We start from the raw sequence: 22983 nt of genomic DNA on the forward strand, positions 1-22983 counted from the left end.
CAGTGTTAAACCTTTATAAAAGCATAGTACTTAGAAGTTGTGTATATATATAGTTGCAGGCTAAATTATGCACCCTTTTGTGAAATATTAACTCAAATATTCTCCAAGTGCAGTTTAATGGAGATATTTTTGTTCAACACATTTTTCAAAATACATTTTAATAACTTATTTCTAATAACCAATTTATTTTATCTATGATGACAGTACATTTAGTTACGTTGCAAGATACTAGACTGTAAAAAATGCTGTTTCACACAATTCATTTTTGTTTTTCCAAATAGATATCAATTAAGAAATAATATCTAAATAACTATGTTTGTAAAACCAACAAAAAACATACTTGCAGCTTATTGCCAGGATTAAGCAGCATAATATGCAACATTAACATAGACAATATATAACTTTAAACTATAAAAACTGTTGTTTTATAAAGGTTAAAAACTGTTTGAAGAAAGACCAAGGTCCCATAATGCAGTTCAAATTCCTAAATAAGTGGGGGGGAAATATGTATCACAAAAAACTGAAAAAATGTCAATTTGCAAATATTTTTACAGTGTGATTTTATTAGGTTATTCAGTTGTTTAATTAGGCAAGTCACTGGTCAACACTGGTTTGTTGAATAGGCAGAATAATTACATATGTGCTGCGTGTATTTACGTATAAATACACAATTACTGTATAAGAAATATACAAAGATTCATTTAAGTCTATAAATATTGTCTTGGATGAAATTACAAATTAATAGAATTGTTTTACAATGCATTGACATAGTAATTAAGTTTGTAATTACGTGTGCATTTTGTTTATTGATGTATACAACTAGAAATAACCAAATACTGTACATGCAATATACAATGAACCATTTACATTTGTAAATATTGTTTCCCACAAAATAAAAGTTGTAATTACATGTTACATCTTAGATGCAATTAGAATTTTATAACATAGGTATTACAACGTCGTTACATCCAAAATAAAAGTTTGTAGTTAAATATGTACTTTGTATATTTACATATGAATACAAAAATACTGTACTCGAAATATACAAAGAAACGTTTTTAAATATTATCTTGTAAGTACAAAGTAATAGCAATGTAGTTACAATGTAATGACAGTAATTGTGCACAGTAATCACATGTATACTGTGTATATTTACATATACAACTATATGAAAAAAAACAAATACTGTACATGCAATATACAAGGAAATGTACATTTCTAATATTATCTTGGATGTAACTACAATGTATTTACATTATAATAAAACAGTGATTACAATGTAACGACACAGTAAATGCAACCAAGATGTATATAACTATTAACAAAAACTGATCATAAAATATACAAAAACATTTACAATAAGATGTAAATACAATGTTATTACATAGTATTTCGAATTCTACAATCAGTAATTCTGTGTATACGAATAAATACGCAAATACTCTACTTGCAATATACAAATAAACACTTATGTTTATAAATAATATCTTAGATGTAATAATTTATCAACACTGTAATTACACCCAAGATAAAAGTTGGTAATTACATGTGTACTGTATGTATTTACGTACAGTATACAACTATGTATAGCTATGCATATGTATAATTAGAACGTAATTACAAAGTAATTACAATGTAATGACATAGTAATTACATCCAAGAAAGAGTTTGTAATTACACGTGTAATGAATATATTTATGTATATAACTATTTACAAAAACTGATCATGAAATGTACAAAAACTATAACTACAAATAACCAAAAACTGCACATGCAATATACAAAGGAACATTACATTTATAAATATTATCTTGGATGTAACTACATAGTAATTACAATGTAGTAACGTAGTAACTACAATGTAAATACATATTAGTTACAATGTAACGACACAGTAAATGCACACATGAAAAGTTCGTGATATAAACATAACTTTTTTTTAACTTTCTCCTGTGACAATAGTCTTGCTCTGTTAATTAATTATCACTTAAAAAATAAATAAATAAATTATAGGTGAACTAATAATTTTATGCTTTAAATATATATTTCACACATTAAGCAAAAACAAAAAAAGAAAATAATTTTTTTTTGAGGCCAGACAAAAATGATGAATGCAGATTTTTATTTTGACATCATATATGGTGTTAAGCTGCTATTTCATGCTAAAGGATATAAAGTCAAATACAACAAAAGTTTTTTTTTCTTTCATATATTTTTTGTGAAATGTCATGTTTGAACATGAAAATGAGGCATCCTTTTCATTATATTTGCATTCATTAATTACTAGCACAAAAATCTGAACACTGAATGAAGTCAGCTTCAAAATGCGTCATTTTTGTTTTCATGTAATAAAAAGTCAAAGGGTTTCACAGGGGATATTTTAGAAATCTCTTTTTAATCTCTCGGTAATAAATGTTGCACATAATCAGTCAAATTATGCATGAACAAATCCGTCTTTAAAAACCTTCAGGATGCAGACATGAATGAAGCTCTGCAGTTTTCTGTAAGTGAAGTGGAGATTTATGTGCATTGTCGCTGAAATCTACAGTAGCGAATTGATAAAGCATGATAAAAGAACTACTTGTGTACTAAATGTCTTCTTTACATTAGACTGAATATTATCATATAATTAACATACGCATGAAACAATCGTGCTTTTGCCTACAGACTCTAATCTGCAGTCACACAGTGAAAAAGGGGGTAATACCGAATTATTAAAATCACATTTGATGAACAGACCTGCCACACATCAACAGCTACTCTAATAAATCTTCTGTGTCAACTTACTTTTATAATTTTTTTTGTGCACGAAAACCTCATACAATAATAGACTGAAATAAATTGCAATAGTTTTATTCAAAATTTATGGGCAATATGGGCAATATTATATGGCTGTATATCGGCACTAGTGTCCCACCAGTGACGATGTACAGCCATCACAATGCTACGAGTGTAATACTACATATATACGTCACTTCGACGGCATAATCATGTATATAAAAATAAAATAAAATCGGCGAGTTTCAAAAACCCTTTTGTAAGAGGAACTACTTCCTTCCGCCATTCACATCTGTAGCTAAGCATCATAACAGTAGAAAAAAATACCACTGCTATTTTAAAAAAGTCACTTTAGAGCAAGTATTTGAGTGATAATCTTGCATAATGCCTAAAGTGATAACAAAACAAGTGATTTTTCTCACATTTTAAGATAATAAGACTGAACGGCATAAACTGCCATCAGTCTACAGAGATTTCCCAGTATTTCTCTGTTCGGGAGATCAGAATAATCACCCTGAAAAAAGCCGAAGCAAAGGAAACACTACCAGATTACTACAGTATACAACAGCACTACAAAATACAAAAGAGAGATCGACTTAGAATGTCAATTACCTGATCTGTAATGATTTGTTCAGCTGTAGTTTGAAAAGTACGCTGGAACAATGCTATGTTTCTCCTCTGAGGACTTAATAAACTGTTACTATCTTGTGGTGAAACATTAAACCTCTTTGCAAACTAATGGCTGCTGACATGCTGACATCTCCAAAATGATAATTATTTAAAATAGGCAATGTCATTATAAATAAACTGCATAGTTGTAATCAAAACAACTACATTCTCGCCTAAAAAGCCTCAAAAGTACATTATGTTGTCCAACAGCTTCAATAATTGTCAAACTGTAGTCCTCTGGTTGCAACCCGTGAGAGCGGAGTAATACAGGCTGTACGAGTGCTGATATTACTTTAAAATCCTCACGGCTATCAGGCAATCAGATTCGAGAACCAGACAGAACTGTTGTATAAACGTTTATGTAAGACAGTTAAGTAAAGAGTAAGTATATTGATACTTTAGTATAAAGCAAATAAAACAAACTAGATACATTTTTTTGAAGTATATGAAATCTACTTTGTGAGTGTAGATTTTTTGACTTTTTACAGTGTAATAAAAGTATAAGACCTAAAGGAAAAGTCCTGCAAATAAATTAAAGTAAAGGCCAAATCTGGACTTGTTTGTTGAGTGTTTGAGGAAGACTCACCGCATGATGAAGACTCATCCGACTGATCCCCGCAGTCATCATCACGGTCACAGCGCCAGTTCTCTGGGATGCAGCGTCCATTGGCGCAGGGAAACTGGCCCGGCTGGCAGGTTTGGGCTGCGGGGAGCGAAAAGCGTGGATATTAAAGCACACCTAAGTGGATGCTTATTTAATCTCTCCCTTGCGTCTCGAACAAAACACACAAATAAGGTCATCAAGAGTGTGTGAAAAGTTTGCAGCCTTGAATGATTCATCACTTGAACATTTTTTTAAAAAGATTTAAGGATTATTATTATTATTATTACATTAATAACAGCAACAACAAAAATAACAACACTACTACTACTTACCACTACAAGTTAATTTAAATAATAATAATAATAGTAATAGCTTGTTTATATTAATATTATTATTATTATTATTATTATTATTATTATTATTATTATAAATAAGCTATTACAGTATTATTATTTATTTATTTTTAAGTATGGTCCAAATGTCTTGGATGAATAGTCATATAAATAAAATTTCAAACGATGTCAATATAAAATATAATAATAATAATAATAATAATAATAATAATAATAATAATAATAATAATAATAATAATAATAATACCAATAATAATAATAATAATAATAATAATTAATTGCACATTATCTAAATAATTTAAAACTTTACAATATGATGATGATGATGATGATGATGATGATGATAATGATGATGATGATAACTATGATGATGATAGTGATAGTGGTATTATTACTACTAATGATATGTGTAAAATACAATACAATACAAAACTTTTTTGTCAGACTTGCATCTGAAATGTTTCTTGGACAACAGCATGATAAATACTCCTTACAAAGAGAAAAAGACTAATATAAACAAACAAACAAACAAACAAATGATAATTTTACATGGAACTTGTTCAGCTCCAAGACGAACAAATTATTTTAAGTTCACTCTATTAAAACTTGGGACTCTACGGAAATCTACGGTTAGACTTTAGACAGTTAGAATTTCATGATTTAACACATGATTAGAGTTCGAAATAACGTTCTTTGTCAGCCTTGTGAGGTTCTTCTAATTCAAACAGTCATATAATTTCTCGAGAGGATTTGCTACTATCTTTGAACAGATTTTAATCTGGTTCATCACCTGTTTTTAGACTCACTGACCGACTCGTATATTATACAGAATTACAATATTGCAGAACACCCTTAAGTACTCAGAAAAAAAAAAATGGTACTTGAGCTGTCACTGCGGTGGTACCTTATCGAAAGGTATATATTTGTACTTAAAGCAAGGTAGAAATATGTAGTAGAATATTGTGTACTATAATAGTATTTTCTAAAATATAGTTCAATACTCTGAATGCAGCAAAAAGAAAAAATAGTAATAATAAAACAAACAGCTTATAGCACAAAATCTTAAATAGTGCTTCTTTTTATACAATTAATTTTTTTGTTTACATTTTTTTTTAATCCAAAAACATCTTTTTTTTATGATATTTAGGTGATAACAAATTACAGATTTTCAGCATGACCCTCCTCTTTTGGACACACAGCACAATATTTCTCTTTTTCTTCCAAGCTTAAAAGCCATCTGGATTTGTTTTCACCTTGTCCAGGTCTGCTTCTAGTCTCAGCCGTGATATTGAGTAATCGCCTTCAGAGATAAACCCTTAAGTCCATGACATCCAATATTACAGTTTGTGTCTTTCCTGAAGGACTTATGAATGGCTGCGCTGTTCAAAATCTGTTTTCTCCCAACATCTGGCGTCTATGAACTGAATTTAACCGCGTTACGAAGACACGGATATGGTAAATATAGATCCCAATGGGTGAAATCTCTCAGCAGGATTCAGAAACTCTTTTGAACGTATTAAGTATTAAACTGCAAGAAACTTCAAATGCAAGCATGTGGCGAATGTAAAGAACTGACAGTTTTTTGTTTAGTTTTTTTGTTTTCATGCACCTGTCAGATTTTAAAGTGTTTTTAGTCTAATGTAAAGAAAACATCCAAAATACAATCCCAAGTGATTCTTTTGTTGGGCTTTTTTCAGTCAATGTGTCTGTAGATTACAAGTATTATACCAATTTTAAAAGCCATTTCCTCAAAATAAGTTAAACTTTTCAATATAAACTTCACACGTCAGCTCAGCAGCTTTACATAAACAAAACTGCAAAGTTGTATTCATACAGTATATATGGAGCCATGTGCAGCACATAAAAGGAACACTACTTTCTATATTATTTTTTTATTTTTGAATTAATTTGGCCAATATTCGGGTCAAGCAGGATCATTTACTTAGAACTTAGCTTAGTATAAGTCATTGAATCAGATTAGATCATTAGCATCCTGCTCCAAAAAAAAAAAAAAAATCTATAATTTTTATTTTTTAGAGAAAATTTTAAAATATATATATATTTTCTATAAATGTTTATTTTTATAGAAAATTATTTTCTATAATTTTCCTTTTTAAAGCTCGACTCTTTTTTATTATTATTGTATACTAAGACCAATAGAAAAGCAAAAGTAGCAATTTTCTAGGCCGGTGCAGGAACTATACGCTCAAAATATATAAATATATTATATATATATATATATATATATATATATATATATATATATATATATATATATATATATATATATATATATATATATATATATATATATATATATATATATATATATATAAGATGAAAAATACATAAGCAATTGTGAGTTCAGATATAACTCAACAAAAAAAAAAACCCTCAAAACTCAAAAAAAAATTATTTAAATTTTGCAGAAATTGGCAAACATGTCTCCTTATCTGTAAAATCTGAGAGATACTTTTAGTATTTGTAATAGAGCAGCTCAAGCAATATTTAAATTATCTACTTTTGTGTTTAACGCAAGATTAAATAATAAAAAAAAAACAATAAAAACGAGTCTCTGCAATTTCAGCATTTTTTTTTGCAGAATTTTGCTGTAGTAAAAAAAACCTGCTGGTGTTTCAATAACCTCTGAGGGTCAGCTTGTGCTGCTTCTGAACCAAGAAAAGAAAACCGGAATGTACAACTGAACAGGTGCAGATTTAAATAACATACCAGAAGTTTGCTTGTTTACCCGTTTTATGCATATTGCCTAACAGACTAAAATATGAAACCCACACATGGTGCTATGAATGAATGATGCAGCAGTTGGCAAGAGCAAGTTTTTTTTTTTTTTTTAATGGCTAAAGTTTTGTTTGGGCAGAATTTCCACTAATTGTGTTGAAAATTTTTACTTTTTTGTTATAGGTATGATTTGATCGACCCTGCTAATAAAAATATTTTCCTATGAGTTAATCTAATTAAAGTTAATTTATTAGTACATTTTTATGACAAAATATATTATCAGCATAAGAAAGAAAAAAAATGAGTGTATAGTATTATTATTATTATTATTAGTATTAATAATAATAATAATAATAATAATAATAATAATAATAATAATAATAATAATAATAATATCCTCAATATTGTATACAAAAAGTGATCCAAAACTTAATTGTAATATTCCATCCAATCTATTATTCTTTTTTCAATTATTTTGTTGTCCCATCCATCCATCCATCCATCCATCCATCCATCCATCCATCCATCCATCCATCCATACTTCCAATCTATTATTCTTTAATCAATTATTTTGTTGTGTTGTTCCATCCATCCATCCATCCATCCATCCATCCATCCATCCATCCATCCATCCATCCATCCATCCATCTATACTTCCAATCTATTATTCTTTAATCAATTATTTTGTTGTTTTGTTCTATCCATCCATCCATCCATCCATCGACAATCAATCCAAATACAATGTGTATAATTTAGTTTTTAATATAGGGTACATAAAACATTGCAATCTACATAATATCCACAAAAACTGTTGATTATAACAGAACTAGACAATATTATTTTTTTATTCAAAATGAGTTCTTTCCTGTTAAGGACATATGCAATCTAAAATTGTAATATAGTTTATTCTGTTGTGGCAGAAAATGACACTTTGCATCCAAAACAAGATGTAAAAATCATTTATCTTACCCTCCACTAATTAACACATGGCCAATTAATTCCGCAAGTTGTTGTCATGACAGATTTAACAAAATTATTACTTTTATTATTATTTTTAAAAAGCACATTGTAAATGCTCACTTTTCTTGATTATGAACGTGATTTGAACTTGATTCTGCCTTCAAAGGTGCCTCGAGTACAAGGTCACGTTCCAACCTGGAATATCAAATTGACATCTTGAGGGAACTAATTAATCCGCAAAATGAAGGAGAAAAAAAAAATCGGTAACTCTGGTAATTAAATAGCCTGGAATAGCAGGGCTGAAAACAAGAAATAATCATAAATAAAATAAGCTTTTGCACATTTTCGCGCTCGCTGAAGTGTGTAACCTTAGTGAGATCATTAAGATCAAGCCTTTCTGGTAAGATTCTGATGGAAACGTTCTCATTAGCAGAGTTCAAAACACACCTATGAAAAAAAGTTAAATTTATCAACACAATTAATGCAAACTTCAGGCCACTTGCTCTTGCCAACTGCTGCATCATTCATTCATATCAAGATGTGTTTGTTTTTTTATAATTTAGTCTGTTGTGTTTAAGGAAATATGCAGAAATTGGATAAACAAGCAAACTTTTGGATTTTGCATTAAAATAGGAAAATGAGATAAAAAAATAAAAAGAAAAGAAGCATTTTACTAAGAATGTTAGGTTTCTATGTCATACATATATATTCATTCACTATATATATATATATATATATATATATATATATATATATATATATATATATATATATATATATATATATATATATATATATATATATATATATATATATATATACATACATATACATACATAAATTATTTAGACCCTTACACTTTTATAAATATTTTAAAACATTAAAGAATATGTTATTATTAATATGTATTATTATTATTATTATTATTATTATTATTATTATCATTATTATTATTGTTATTATTATGGTACTACTATTATTTTGTATTGTCATGCTTATAATATAATTTGTCAAAGTTTTAAAAACTACAAAATTTATTAAAAAAATAATAGATTGGATGGATGGATGGATGGATGGGACTACAAAATTGATAAAAGAATAATAGGATGGATGGATGGGAAAACAAAATCAATAAAAAAAAATTATAGGATGGATGAATGGATAGACAAGTCAAAGGAAACAAATTAAAGACAAAAAACAAAAAAGTAAAGAAAATGTAAGACAAAAATAAAAGGAAATAAAGAATTTGAAAAGAAAAATGAGAAGAGGAGGAAAAAAACAAAAGAACAATAAGACAATAAGAAAGAACAAAAGTTAAATATGTGAAAGATGCGAAAGAAAGAAAGATGCGAAAGAAAGAAAGAAAGTAGGAAAGAAAGAAAGAAAAAAAGAAAGAAAGAAAGATGTGAAAGAAAGAGCGAAAGAAAGAAAGAAAGAACAAAGAAAGAAAAAAACAATAATCTAAATCAATTAAACCCCAAACATTCTGTATTATCCACAATTATTAAAGTACTCTCAGTCTAAAAAAGCACTGAAATTAATTTGCCCCAACCATCTTAAATATATAAATTGCTATCTGTCCTAAATTCTCCATCCTCCTTCACTATTCTCCCAAACAGTTTCCATTGATTTCCTCCAAATTCTCCTTTTAAAGATTAGATTTGAAAAACTTTATTGCGCACAAAGGGGAACTTTGTCTCTAGGCTATCTAAATTAAATCGACTGCTGCCTGTTGGCAAAATGTGTGAAAATTTGTCTCCAGCCCTTTTATCAAGTGTTACAATACAGCTCTGACAATGCGATTTGGCTTAAACACAGCATCTTTACCGCAGTATTGATGTCTCGTAGACAAGGAGTCAAACTGATCTTAAGAAAACACCCCCAGTGGGGGCTCGTCCGGGTATGTCTTCTAGCGATTAAGACCACAGAAGGTGGTTTAGTCTAAAAGGAAATAAGACACTAGACCCAGACAGCAGACTTGATAGATTGGTTGATTGGCTGACTGATTTATTGACTGACTGATTAAACAGTTGTTTGGTTGGTTGGTTAATTAATTGAATAGTTGGTTAATTGGCTGATAAATCGAATGGTTGGTTGGTTGACTTTTTAATTAATTGCATAGTTGGTTGCTTGCTTGGTTAATTGGTTGTTTGATTAATTGAATAGTTGTTTAGTTGGTTGATTGGTTGATTAATTGACTAGTTGGTTGGTTGCTTGGTTGATCAATTGAATAGTTGGTTGGTTGATCAGTTGGTTGATTGATTGAATAACTAAATTGTTGTTTGTTTGGTTGATTGGTTGATTAACTGAATAGTTGGTTGCTTGATTGGTTGATTAATTAATTAGTTGGTCGATTAGTTAAATTATTGAATAGTTTGTTTGGTTATTGGTTGATTGGTTGATAAATTGAATGGTGGATTTGTTGGTTGATTGCATGGTTGTGAGTGATTGGTTGGTTGACTGACTGCCTGACTGACCAGTTGATTGATTGATTGATTGATTGATTGATTGATTGATTGATTGATTGATTGATTGATTAGAATTTCTTCTGCATCAGGAACATCCCTTGAACCAATGTTTCCCAACCCTTTTCCTGAAGGAGTCTCTTCTAATGTTCCGATGATTGGATTCAGGTGTTTTTGAAAAGGAAGAGGTTAAAAATATGTTTACTGGTGTCCCTTCAAGAATCCCTTCACTTCCTCTTCTACCTCTTTGAAAATTTGAGTGCAGTCTTCCCCGTTGCCCACACAAATAATTGTAACTTGCTTTCATTACTAAAGTGAACATTGGACTAGGTCTCAACAAAGGTAAGTCAAGCCTTTAGATTCTCACTGATAACAAGAGGTTTTGTCACTGCACAAACTTCTAGTACAAATTATTTTAAATGCCAAAACACAGTGTACTGAGAGAAAAATCCTTATACTGTTAACAAGTTATCATTTCAAGTACTTTGAAACTAATTGTTTTCGTGACAACCAAACTTTGTGGGTCTTGGATGAGTTACAGTTCAATAATGGATTTAGAGTTGCCAGTTCTCTTTCTTTGACTGAATTCAGCCTAGTAGCATGGACAACTTACTGTTGGAAGGTTTCAGTAATTTTAGAACAGCTAATCATTTTACATTGTCAACAAAAACCGCAAATTCAGGCTACCAGTTAATTAGGGTTTGTCAAATAATGAAGGAATTAGAAGTAGTAACCCAACTCATCCATTTGGGGAAATATTCTAGACTAGTTTTCACAAAGGACACAACATGACAGTAAATCACAGTAAATTTAAATTTCACAACAATAGTCGCGCCTTTCACAACCCATTTTGCCTATCTTTCATTTAAATGCTCTACTGCTTCATTTTGCTTAGTTTTCACTGCTTACCCATTGTACAGCTCGTGCCTATAATAAGATTTTTCACAGTTTCACCAATACATCTATCTGATACATTTGTTTTAAACCCATTACAGGGGAAAACAAGTCATTTACTTGCAGAAAGTAATTTACTTGCAGAAACTTTTCCTGAGCACACTCTTCTAGACCAGTTTTTTTTTTCTAGAACATTTTTAAACCAACAATTAATCCACAAGCTCAATACAGTTTTACCATCACATCTCAGATTAACACCAATAACTAGAAGCAAACTGAAATCTTAAAGGAAGTATTCTTTCATTTTAATTTGTGTTCTATGTCAAATTTCTCAATCCGTTTTTTACACTGTGCTTCACAATACATGTGACTCGTGTTTCTTTTGTAGTTTGCTCTCTAATTTTGATCTTCACTCTAGATCAGAGACGGACCGAATAAATGGATAGAATTTATAATTTAATTCATTCATTTTCTTTTAGTTTAGTCCCCTTGATAATCTGGGGTCGCCACAGCGGAATGAACCGCCAACTTATCCAGCACGTTTTAACAAAGCAGATGCTCTACCAGGGAAATAATTTAATTCAATAAATCTAAATATTTTGTATAAATTTAGTATTTTGAAATGTAAGATTATATAAGATATGATTATATAAGGACATAAAACACAATGTGGCTTAAAAACAGCATCTTTACTGCAGTATTGATGTTTTGGATTCTGGAGTCAAACTGATCTGAAGAAAACAACCCCAGCGGGGGTTCGTCCTAGAGACTCAGACCACAGGATATGGTTCAATCTAAAAGTAAATTAGACCCCGGGCCCTTCCAGGAATCATAAACTTGACCGAATCGGTCACTCCCAACACAAAAAGATGCAAAAAGACTCTCAGCGAGGACTCAAGCTCACTGGGCCGAAACAGATGTGTGTCATGTGTAAATCCCACCAAGTGCATGATGAATTACGCAGAGAACCTAGTTTCATTTCACACGCCGACTAGAGGGAGTAAGTGACACGTGGGCCTTTACCAGCGGGAAATTAGAGAGGGGTGTCATGTAAGACTTCTACTCCTCTCAAAGCAACAAATTCTCAGCCGACACTAGCTTTGTGCGTGCGTAGCCTACAGCCAACAACGTGTCTCCCAGTGGTGGAGTCGTTTGCCGAGGTTGTTTCGGATGGCTGGGTGCGAATACAGGGCCCTCCATGTAGGACAGGGCTCCAGAGTGAAGCTCACCTGAGCATGTGCGGTTGGACTCATCCTCGTTGCTGCCACAGTCGTCTGTGCCGTCGCACAACCATCTCTTTGGGATACAGCGGTTGTTCAAGCACTTAAATTGGTCCGCTGGGCAGCTGCGATTGGCTGAGGATAAACAAACAGCCTGTCAATCAATAATTCCAATTCCTTTGAAAGCAGATGAGAGAGTGAAAGTTTCGGGATATATCCTGATTGGCATATGAACATATTGTACTACTGTATATACTGTACATATTCCAAGTCTCTTATTCATTGATGCATATTTCACCTTCCACAATCAGTTCTGTTCAAATTTTTGTGAAAGATTAAAGGTTTGGCGCCACTTTATATGAAATGGATTCATCTGCTAGTTACTTCCCTGCTGAAAAATCCAGCTTAAACCAGCCTAAGCTGGTTGGCTGGTTTTAGCTGGTCTTCCAGGCTGGTTTTAGAGGGGTTTTGGCTACTTCCAGGCTGGTTTCCAGCCATTTCCAGCCTGGTCTTAGCTCGTCAGGTTTGGAGATGACCAGCTAAAACCAGCTTGACCAGCCTAGCCAAGCTGGGAGTACAGCCAAAACCAGCTATATCCAGCTTAAACCAGGCTGGTCAAGCTGGTTTTAGCTGGATTTGGCTGGTCATTTTCCACCCTGACCAGCTAAGACCAGGCTGGAAATGGCTGGAAACCAGCCTGGAAGTGGCCAAAACCCCTCAAAAACCAGCCTGGTCGACCAGCTAAAACCAGCCTTGGCTAGTTTAAGCTAAATTTTTCAGCAGGATTACTTAAAATAAGTACAATGTACTTGAAGAATTGTGTTCATATTGCACTGCACAACAAATGGTGCTTTTCAGGCAGTATATGGTTATAGTTAGGAACAGGTTTGGTGGTATAGGTAGATTTAAGGGTGGCTTAAGGTGTTAGAGATGGGTCAACAGAGTAATTCTTAACGTAATTACAAAATATTATGATATTTTTGTACGTAATAAGTGGGTTGTACCAAAATATTTACATAAATGTAAAGTAAATATTAGTAAAAGTCACTTAATAAAGTTGGATCAAAGGTTCAATAAACTATCATACTTGAAAACAAATATAATTTAGTTGTTCTGACACATTTTATCAATAACTTGTAGTAAATACAATAAATATAGTTATGTAATACCCAATAAGGCAATTACAAAAGTTTAGCATAAACAAAATGCTATTTTTGTTTCTAGCAAAATGATAACTACTGTTAACTACAGTATATGCTAGAAACATTCAAGCAGGATGCTAATTCATGTTAGTGACGTGCTAATAATAGGCTAACCATGTGGTAAACATGCTTGCGACATATATATAATAACAAAAAAACACATATATATATATATATATATATATATATATATATATATATATATATATATATATATATATATATATATATATAATAAAAACCTAATTTTAGTATAAAAATCCGACCAAAATGGTACAAAAGTTAACCATGCTAAAAACAAGGTTGTGCCGATTGACTTTTAGATTTATCTGTCATTCCAACGTCAAAATATCAAAAGTATCCTCTCTACAGTTCATTCCTATGTAAATTACTTCCTCATTAGCCAATTCAGGATTTACTTTATTAGTTCTGTTTATGTTAAGATTACAAAACTGAAGAAGACCTACAGCAGAGGAGTGGATCTTCATCGCTGCCATCTGAACAGTCATCATCCCCATCACACTTCCACGAGATCTGAATGCAGCGCTGGTTCTGGCACTGGAATTCTGCTGGGCTGCAGCGTTTAATCTTAGTGACCTCTGATGGGGCTGTAAAGCACAGGAGCAAGATCATTGAGAAGAAAATATCCTCAAATTAACCTCCTAGGGTTTAGTGGCCACATACGTGGACAGCATGTATGTGCTCTTAAGTGGCTATTTAAAATACTTTGAATGTTTTATATTTTGTTACAGACATACAGAGTCATCCAGCAACTGTTTTGCAGCATATGAAATGTCTCAAACACTTTTTAACTGTCTAAAACGGGAAAATAATGTTGTTTTTACTCTCTGATAGTCAAAGCATAAAAAAGTTAAATATCATGTTAAATATGTTAAATATTAAAAAACAGTCAGGAAAAAAATGTTTTAAGTAAATTCGGACCACGAGTCCACATATATGGACAATATTTTTCTCTCAAAGTACATCATATCAAAAAATGTTAGTTAGGTTTTTATTCTAATTAGGTTCTAATTAGGCCCAATAAGTCCAAATAGCAAAAAAGTTAAATAAAAAAGCATGTAAAAAAAACCCACACACATTGGGCCTTAGAGGTTAAAAGAAGTTTTATTTCTAGATTGAAATAAGGTTGTAAAGTGGTTAGCATTCCAGTTCAAATGTAAACTGTATATACTATATACTACATTATTCTTATTACAACTAGTAGCAGCAGTAGTAATAGTATTATATATATATATATATATATATATATATATATATATATATATATATATATATATATATATATATATATATATATATATATATATATATATATATATATATATATATATATAAATTAATGGTGCAAATGTCTTTGACTATTGGTAAAAATAAAAAAAAGTGATTTTTTTTTTTTACTTTTGTGTCTTTTCTTCTATTCTTTGAATTCACCTTAATTTTCGATTCAACTTTTTAAATCGATTTTTAGATCAAACTACAGTTTTTCTCATTGGCTTTGGTTCATTTCTCACAACACTATTTACATTTGCACAACAGTAAATGCATTTCTCAAAACAATCAGTCAATTGTGCACATCAAAGTAGCCGTTATTTATTCCTTCCAACAAATTACAAATGCTTTTGGACATGCATCTATTGCTTTCATACAACTCTCTGCTGTTTATAACATTATCAATTGCTTATGTCATGTCAGTCAAAACTAACTAAACCTGTGAATGCTGAATAGTCATTCCATATAAAACTATTAGTCCTCAATCATTACTTGAGTCATTACATACAAAAATGCTGAACAAGTTGTCAAGAAAATTTTACAAAACATTTTAAATCTTTTTTTTTTTTTTTTTTTGGTCCTGGAAATGTTTTCTAAATTGATCAATTTCATGAATCATTTACAGACCTGTATGTTGTAGGTTCAGTTCCAATATGTTCTGCAATATAGTTTACAGTTGTGCATAGCTCTACCTAAAGGAAGCTTATGTTGGTTGTAAATAAGGGTGTATTTATTCTTTTGCACAATGCTGTGAATAAATTAGAATTGTAAAGATTCTGTGCAGTCAAAATGTGAAACGTACATATTCAGTGTCTTGTACTCTGATACCTCACTAAATGCAGTGATGTCTAACTTTAATCTAGTATTTAAACAGCTGTGCAAATAGTATACAGTGCTGTCTTGAGCATTTTCAGGAAGTGTCACCAAAATCTGACTTTTTTTGCATTGGAAATAATGTAGAGAGTAAACTGTCATAATGAAAACATGACAAAGCCATTTGACTATCTTGTTCATAAACAATGATGTCAGGACTTTTCATCTTGATGACACTGACACTTTCATTGACATCAATACTTTTGCAGGTTATCAACTAGGATTTGCAGTTTGTACTAATTGTTTTGAGAGATGCATTAACTGTTATACAAATGTAAATAGTGTTGTGAGAAATGCACCAAAGCCACTGATAAAAACTGTAATTAATTTTTAATATTTAATAATCATCAGTTATTAGATACGCGAGTATCTTCATTTTCCGTCATTTGAATTAGGTTTATTGTTATATTTTCAGACAGACAGACAGACAGATAAGACAAACTATTGGAATTCTCAGGTCTATTCAAATAACATTTAGTCTCATCCATTAAAAATAAGCCACATCATCCGCTCTGAATTACCATTTAACTTGACAAACACAAATCCGTATTAAATTTATTATGGCACACACAATAAAAAGTTGGCAAAACAGGAAATCATTTATGAAGTAAATTAAATCCACATGAGTTTGCAACTAATTTAAGATACACGCAAACACAAAGAGCGGCAGCCAAGCCTCAGCTTGAGCAGAGACATTTACATCCCAGCTGGAATTGGAAATCAATGGACATATTCAGCTAAACATAAGCATGTCTGGTCTGCTGTCAATTCCCACAATCGCTGCCAACACTGACCAGCCCGTGGGTGGTCAACACAAAATCTGAATATTCTGTTATCACACTGAATTTTGATTTTATTTGTTTGTTAGAAAGAACATCACCTCTATCAGAAATGTTGCAACAGGTTGTCAGTGGCCAGAAATATTATGCAATTAATATTGCAGTTCACTACAATTGTTCCTGGTTAAAGTCCTCATGAAAGAAAATTCTGCCAAATTTGATCAACATATTTGTTATGCCACCTCATACATGATTTTCTCATTATATATTCTGACCAATCATATGATCTCTAGTCATTTTAAGTGCCCCGCCCCCCTATAAAATTCTACTGGTTCATCTGAATTGATCATTACTTAAATGTAATCTGTAATTAAATAAAAGAAAACATTAACTGATAATGACTTTAGATTTAGCATTCCTTACAATTTGTAAGCCCAAAAAGTATGAATACTAAAGTCAATTATTAGATGGCTGTCTGCAATACTCGATTCTGATTGGTCAGTCGCAACATTCTAAGTTATGTTATTCCCACTGACACCCTCTAAATAATAGGGTGTCTAAATAATCTACAAATAAATAATAAATAATAATAAAAAAAATCAAATCAACTTGATCGTCAGTAAATACATTCAACTCCATATACTTACATCCAAATTCATATGCATGTTTGCCACCATATTTCTAATGAATACTGCATACAGTAGGCCAATATATGCTTTATTCAGCTTGTTTCGTTTATAGTAACTCTGATTGGCAGAGCTGTGATATAAAAAAATGCTATAGACAATTTCTTTTTTTTTTTAAAGAAGATGAGCTACTCAATATACCCTGCCCTGTTTGCATCCTTTAGGGCAGGGGTATCCAAACTCTCTCCTGGAGGGCGGTGTCCTGGAGAGTTTAGCTCCAACCCTAATCAAACACACCTGAACCAGCTAATCAAGCTCTTATTAGATATACTAGAAAGTTCCTGCAGGTGTGTTGAGGCAAGTTTGAGCTAAACTCAGCAGGACACTGGCCCTCCAGGACTGAGTTTGTGCACCCATGCTTTAGGGCATAAGGTCTCAAACTGAATTCATGGAGGGCCGCAGCTCTGCACAGTTTTGCTCCAACCCTAATCAAAACACAGCTGATTTTACTAATCAAGACTAGTGTCTAGTAGTCTTGAACAACATGATTAGTTGGATCAGCTGTGTTTGATCAGGGTTGGAGCAAAACTGTGCAGAGCGGTGGCCCACCAGGAATTTAGTTTGGGACCTATGCTTTAGGAGGTCATCTAGAAGACAATGTTTTCCCACAAATTCACAAAACTTATGCATTTTGCCCGTTCATTTACATGACAACTATGTTTTTTCGGGGTTTAAAAAATTTATAAATCTGAGAAGGGGTAACAAAGTGTACATTTTTGTAATGCAGGCATTGTCAAAAACGAGACTTAATGAAAACACTGACATCGATATTTAGGGTTAGTACATATTTTCCATAATTTACTGGGTTTAAACTGAGTTTAAATATCCCAGTATTTCTTAGGGTGATTTCACACCTGTGGGTTGATTCTTTTTTTCCCGAAACAGGGATTAAAATTGTTGTTGCACTTGGCTCTTGGTGAGTAAACTCTCCTCACATTGGTCAGAGTCACACTGTTTATTTTGCAGAGACTCGTTCAGCTGTCATGTGTCCTTATTTTATTTTATGATGATGAGCAATAAGACATAAGCTAAAAGCTGTGCTTTCATTTTGAATGGTGACACCCACAGATATCACCACCAAATATAATAATTGTAATAAAAATTAACAATGTAATGACATCCCGCCCTACTCATCATTCTCTCTTCATATAGCTCTCTTACATATCTATAATACACTGTGATATAGCCTGGTTCGGATCATATTGCTTTCTCACTACAATTGATCCGCTCCAGAGTCCGTTTCAATTGGGCCGAGACAACCTCATTCACGCGATCTCGGCCTGATTGATTTGGCATGGATCCAAGTGCGATTGCTGGATTCACATATGGCAAACGAACCGCGCTAACTGGGGAAAATCACTAGGATCCGAAACTAAGTGTGAAAGTTTCAGAGTGTAGATTGAAAGCAAGTGCAAACAAACACACAATCATGTGCTCAAGTGTTTGCTAACACTTCATCAGCAAAGTGTGTATTTACTCCACAAAACAATCAACAGCAGAGTTCACCATATAGGTTAAACATGGCAAGTTATACATACAAGCGCTAATGGGCCAATGTCACATTGTCACTATAGTTACTGTTTACTAACAATAGTGACAATGCTAAATACCGGCCTGGTATACTTAAGAGCATATTTAGCGCATGCGTAAACGCGGATTGTATTTAACTGTCACATAGTTGTTGACAAACATAGCCTTAGTTGAAAATGGATCACGCATCAAACAAATCTGCGTATTTTAATGCCCTTTTTGTAACCCCAAAAGTCAAAAGTGAGCTTACATGAACAGGTAATGTTATCCTTCTCCTGATGTTGTCCATCTGCGCATGCGCAAACCCGTCCTGCAGGCGTTGTGAGGCATAAAGCTGATGGACTGCAGCCGCCGTGATTCACTGAACACTGGTTATTACCTGAGGGAAGGCAAAGAAAGACAAATGTCATTTTTGTATGCAGCTTGGAGACATTATAGGCGAGTGAAGATATCAAGTACACTATATTTTAACATTTTCAGAAAAGCTACTTTGAAAGCATCTAAAAAAAAAAGTGCGGTTTGAACTTTATGCTTTCAGATTACCACGTTTTGTTCAGGGGTGAGAAAATAGAAAATATTACAGTACAAATGCCATGACATTACAATAATAATCACTATATATATATATATATATATATATATATATATATATATATATATATATATATATATATATATATATATATATATTTTTTTTTTTTTTTTATTATTTATATATATTTTTTATTTTGTAACATTCAAAAACAAAAAGTTTGAGCACTAAACTAAATTAATTACCACAGACTTTCACTAGCTGCACGTTCAACCACTTGACTTTTTTCCAATGCAAATATCAGTCCCTATGGAGCGTAGCATCCAAAAAAGACATTAAACGACATATTTAAATCCCTGTTCAATAAAACATCGATCTTTGCTCCATTTAAATCAGTGATACAGGTTATCTGGCATGGACTCCCCAGCGGATCAATTGAAGAATTATCAATTGCACTCTATGGGACATGTCTCTACTGAAGAGATTAATGGAGATTAAAATGGATCTCGTTAATTGAACACAGTGCGTTTGCTTTTAGCTGCCAGAATACCATAATGCACAACTGACCACATACACATATTATTATTTTAACAACACAATTTTACGTACTTTAGAAGCTTAAACTGACTCTAACCCTAACCCTAACCGAACATTTTTGTGAAACATTTACAAAAATAAATTCTGTAAAACATTTCTGTCACTCCATCCCTTACACCTTAACCCACCCTTAAACCTACCCACACCCCAAACCTGTCCCTAACCCAACCCCTATCCCAACTCAAGAGCACCACAAGTGCTCTCAAATACTTTATGAACACAGTAAGTACATTGTATTTATTTTTTGATGCAAGTACATAGTAGTTAAGGACACTTAATATAAAGTGGGACCACTTTCACTTTCATTCACTTTTACTAAAACTAAATACTTACACAAAACATTTATATGCAAAAGTAAAATGTTTTGGTCAAACTGTATTTTGATGGTCCGTTTGTTGAATTTCAGTTGCATTGCATCTACATGCCAACTAATTCTCATTAGATTATAAATAGACTGTAGAATAGGTTGGGGTTAGGGTTAGTGTAAGTTGACATGTATGTGCAAAGTTCCTATAGTCAGCTGAATGTCTGTTGAAGGAGCAGGATCAACAGATATTGAGCAGAGAGTCTACTAATACTCAAATGAACCATCAAAATAAAGTGTTAAATATCTTTTACTAAGCCCTTTTGAATCATTTTGCACACAGAGTAACTAAGTTTCCATTACATTAGAAACGATTAACAAACCACATAATTTAGAATAAAAACTTAACACTGCTGTGGTGTTTTTTGACAAGTTCAATAAAGATTTATTTGGAATAATGGGATATGGAAGAACATGTATTGCAGAATAAAATCTGACTGTTGTCATTTAATTTTATTGGTCATTCCTAATATGAAATTCAATTGTAAGCTTGGCATCCAATTTTGGAGAATTCAATGTTTCCCCATTCAAACAGAATGCCCAAGCATTCAAAACATTTTAAAGACAAAATGACTTTGAGTCAGCCACTATTTCAACTTTATATAAAAGCACTAAATTGGTTTGCAAACTTTTAAACAGATTTGCTTCAAACTAGAAGGCTAATGCTATCAAAAACAATCTGTTCACAAAAATTTGCTAAAATGCTGCATTATTGCAAGCCAGGGCAGGGTAGTGCCAGTGGTGATGTTACTTTGTAAAATAAACACTAAACACCTGTGCAAGAGCGGTACTGCAGTCCAACTCATTCAGTCATTCACGATTTCGCATTTTTGTAGCTTACTTTTTATAAAAGGCTGTTGCTTGTGTACATGAATGGCCAAACTGCCTGAAAGGATTTCTGCTTTTAGTTGAGTAAACAGGGTACAGAGTACAGATGCCAAAAAAACAACTAATTTCTTTTGAAAAACAGCTAGTCGCTAGAGACAAAACGGGACATCTGGACGCAGAAACGACTGACAAAAAATACAAATGTCCTGCAAATGCCTCCAGCATGCATTCAAAAACAATGTAACCGATCAGCCCTCTATATCATTTCCTCAAGGCAACAATAAACATTATGTGAATGCAGGATTTAAACTGAAACCACTGACCATTTCATACCATAAGAGAAAACAGTTCTGAGCAAATGATACCCAACTCATTTTCAATTGTCAAGTCATGCACAAAAATGAGCCATAGCAAGCTAATGTAGCATAACATGACGGCAACTGCTGAATAGAGCTCTTGTTTTTCTATTATGCTTGTAACATGCATTATGTATTCAGAGACTTCTTCAGTAAAAAAAAAAGTGAATTATTTCCAAAAATCCTACACATTGTGTCGGACGTGTTTAGTAAAGTTTGGATCTGTGGGATTTTATAAACAAAGCCCTGTAATTTCCTGTAAATGCTAAATGCCCTGCCAGGTAATTATACATTCAGCACAGCTGAGTTCCACTTGGATGCGTTAGCTTAGTTTGTGTATTCACTATCCAATGTTGAGTGCTTCAGTGGGCAGCGACGTCTCCCACAGAGCTGCAGACCCCCTATGTTGAACATTGGCAGGTGCTTATGGCTGCCAATAGATTTAATAACAGGTGCCGCTATGCTGTACACAACATCTGGACAACATCAGTAGCGAAAACACGAGTTTCAAGCTGCCTGTTATGAGCAGAATATGAATTACATCCATTGGCCACTTTGGAAATCTCTGGAAGGGCTCAGCATCCAACTTGGATGCCTTTATCAAGGCTTAATTGTGGATGTTTAATTGCATTAAAGGGTTAAGTAATTTACTCACACATTTGTTATCCAAGATATTCATTTCGTCTTTTCTTCAGTCAAAAGCTTTTTTTTTTTTTTTTTTGGTTTGAACTTCCACATTGCAGTTTTAACGCAGCTTCAAAGGGCTATAAAGGGTCTCTGCATTTAATACAGTCATGTAAACGGGTAATTTAGGCTATTTTTTTATTTATATCCAAGCTAACTTTGTGTTCAAAGCAAAAACATATTTAATAAAACTAACACTGAAATTACTAAAAAGACTTAAACAACCTGTTTAAAAAAAAAATGCTGCATTGTTGTTGTTGTTTTTTTCCTTAAAGCTCAGGCAGTTGTTTTGGATTTTAAAGATGCTGGCACTAGCTCTGGTATGCAAGCTTTTTTTTGTGGTTAAAACGTTTGCCCAAATCAGCATGTAGAACTGCCATCTGCCTTTTGTGAAAGATCGCTCTGATTGGCTGTTTAGCTACAAAAACAAAAACTAAAGTACCAAAACTAACACACTGGAATCCCAGCGAATACTTGATTCACAGACATACAAAATATATCCAAATAAAGCTTAATCTGTTCTTTTAAATGAACCAGCTATACTTAAAAACAAACATTTTTTGTTTTGTTTTGTAAACGC

General features: G+C 32.3%; 2 protein-coding genes across 3 annotated transcripts in view; one reads left to right on the forward strand and one right to left on the reverse strand.

The window, feature by feature from the left end:
* The window catches only part of LOC147831535 (uncharacterized), a 600059-nt gene that overhangs the window by 279720 nt on the left and 297356 nt on the right, over positions 1 to 22983 (forward strand). The gene's annotated exons all lie outside the window — the stretch shown is intronic.
* Positions 1 to 22983, reverse strand: part of lrp1ba (low density lipoprotein receptor-related protein 1Ba) — a 458912-nt gene that overhangs the window by 272806 nt on the left and 163123 nt on the right. For both annotated transcript variants that reach the window (XM_087304094.1, XM_087304093.1), the window contains exons 15-18: positions 19293 to 19421; positions 14352 to 14492; positions 12692 to 12817; positions 4034 to 4150 (exon numbers count right to left, since the gene is read on the reverse strand). In XM_087304094.1, the coding sequence (XP_087160220.1) occupies positions 4034 to 4150; positions 12692 to 12817; positions 14352 to 14492; positions 19293 to 19421 (513 nt within the window). The remainder of the gene's footprint in view (positions 1 to 4033; positions 4151 to 12691; positions 12818 to 14351; positions 14493 to 19292; positions 19422 to 22983) is intronic.

Source organism: Danio rerio, chromosome 22 (assembly GCF_052040795.2).
Source record: "Danio rerio strain M-AB ecotype USA chromosome 22, GRCz13ab, whole genome shotgun sequence".
Taxonomy (NCBI): domain Eukaryota; kingdom Metazoa; phylum Chordata; class Actinopteri; order Cypriniformes; family Danionidae; genus Danio; species Danio rerio.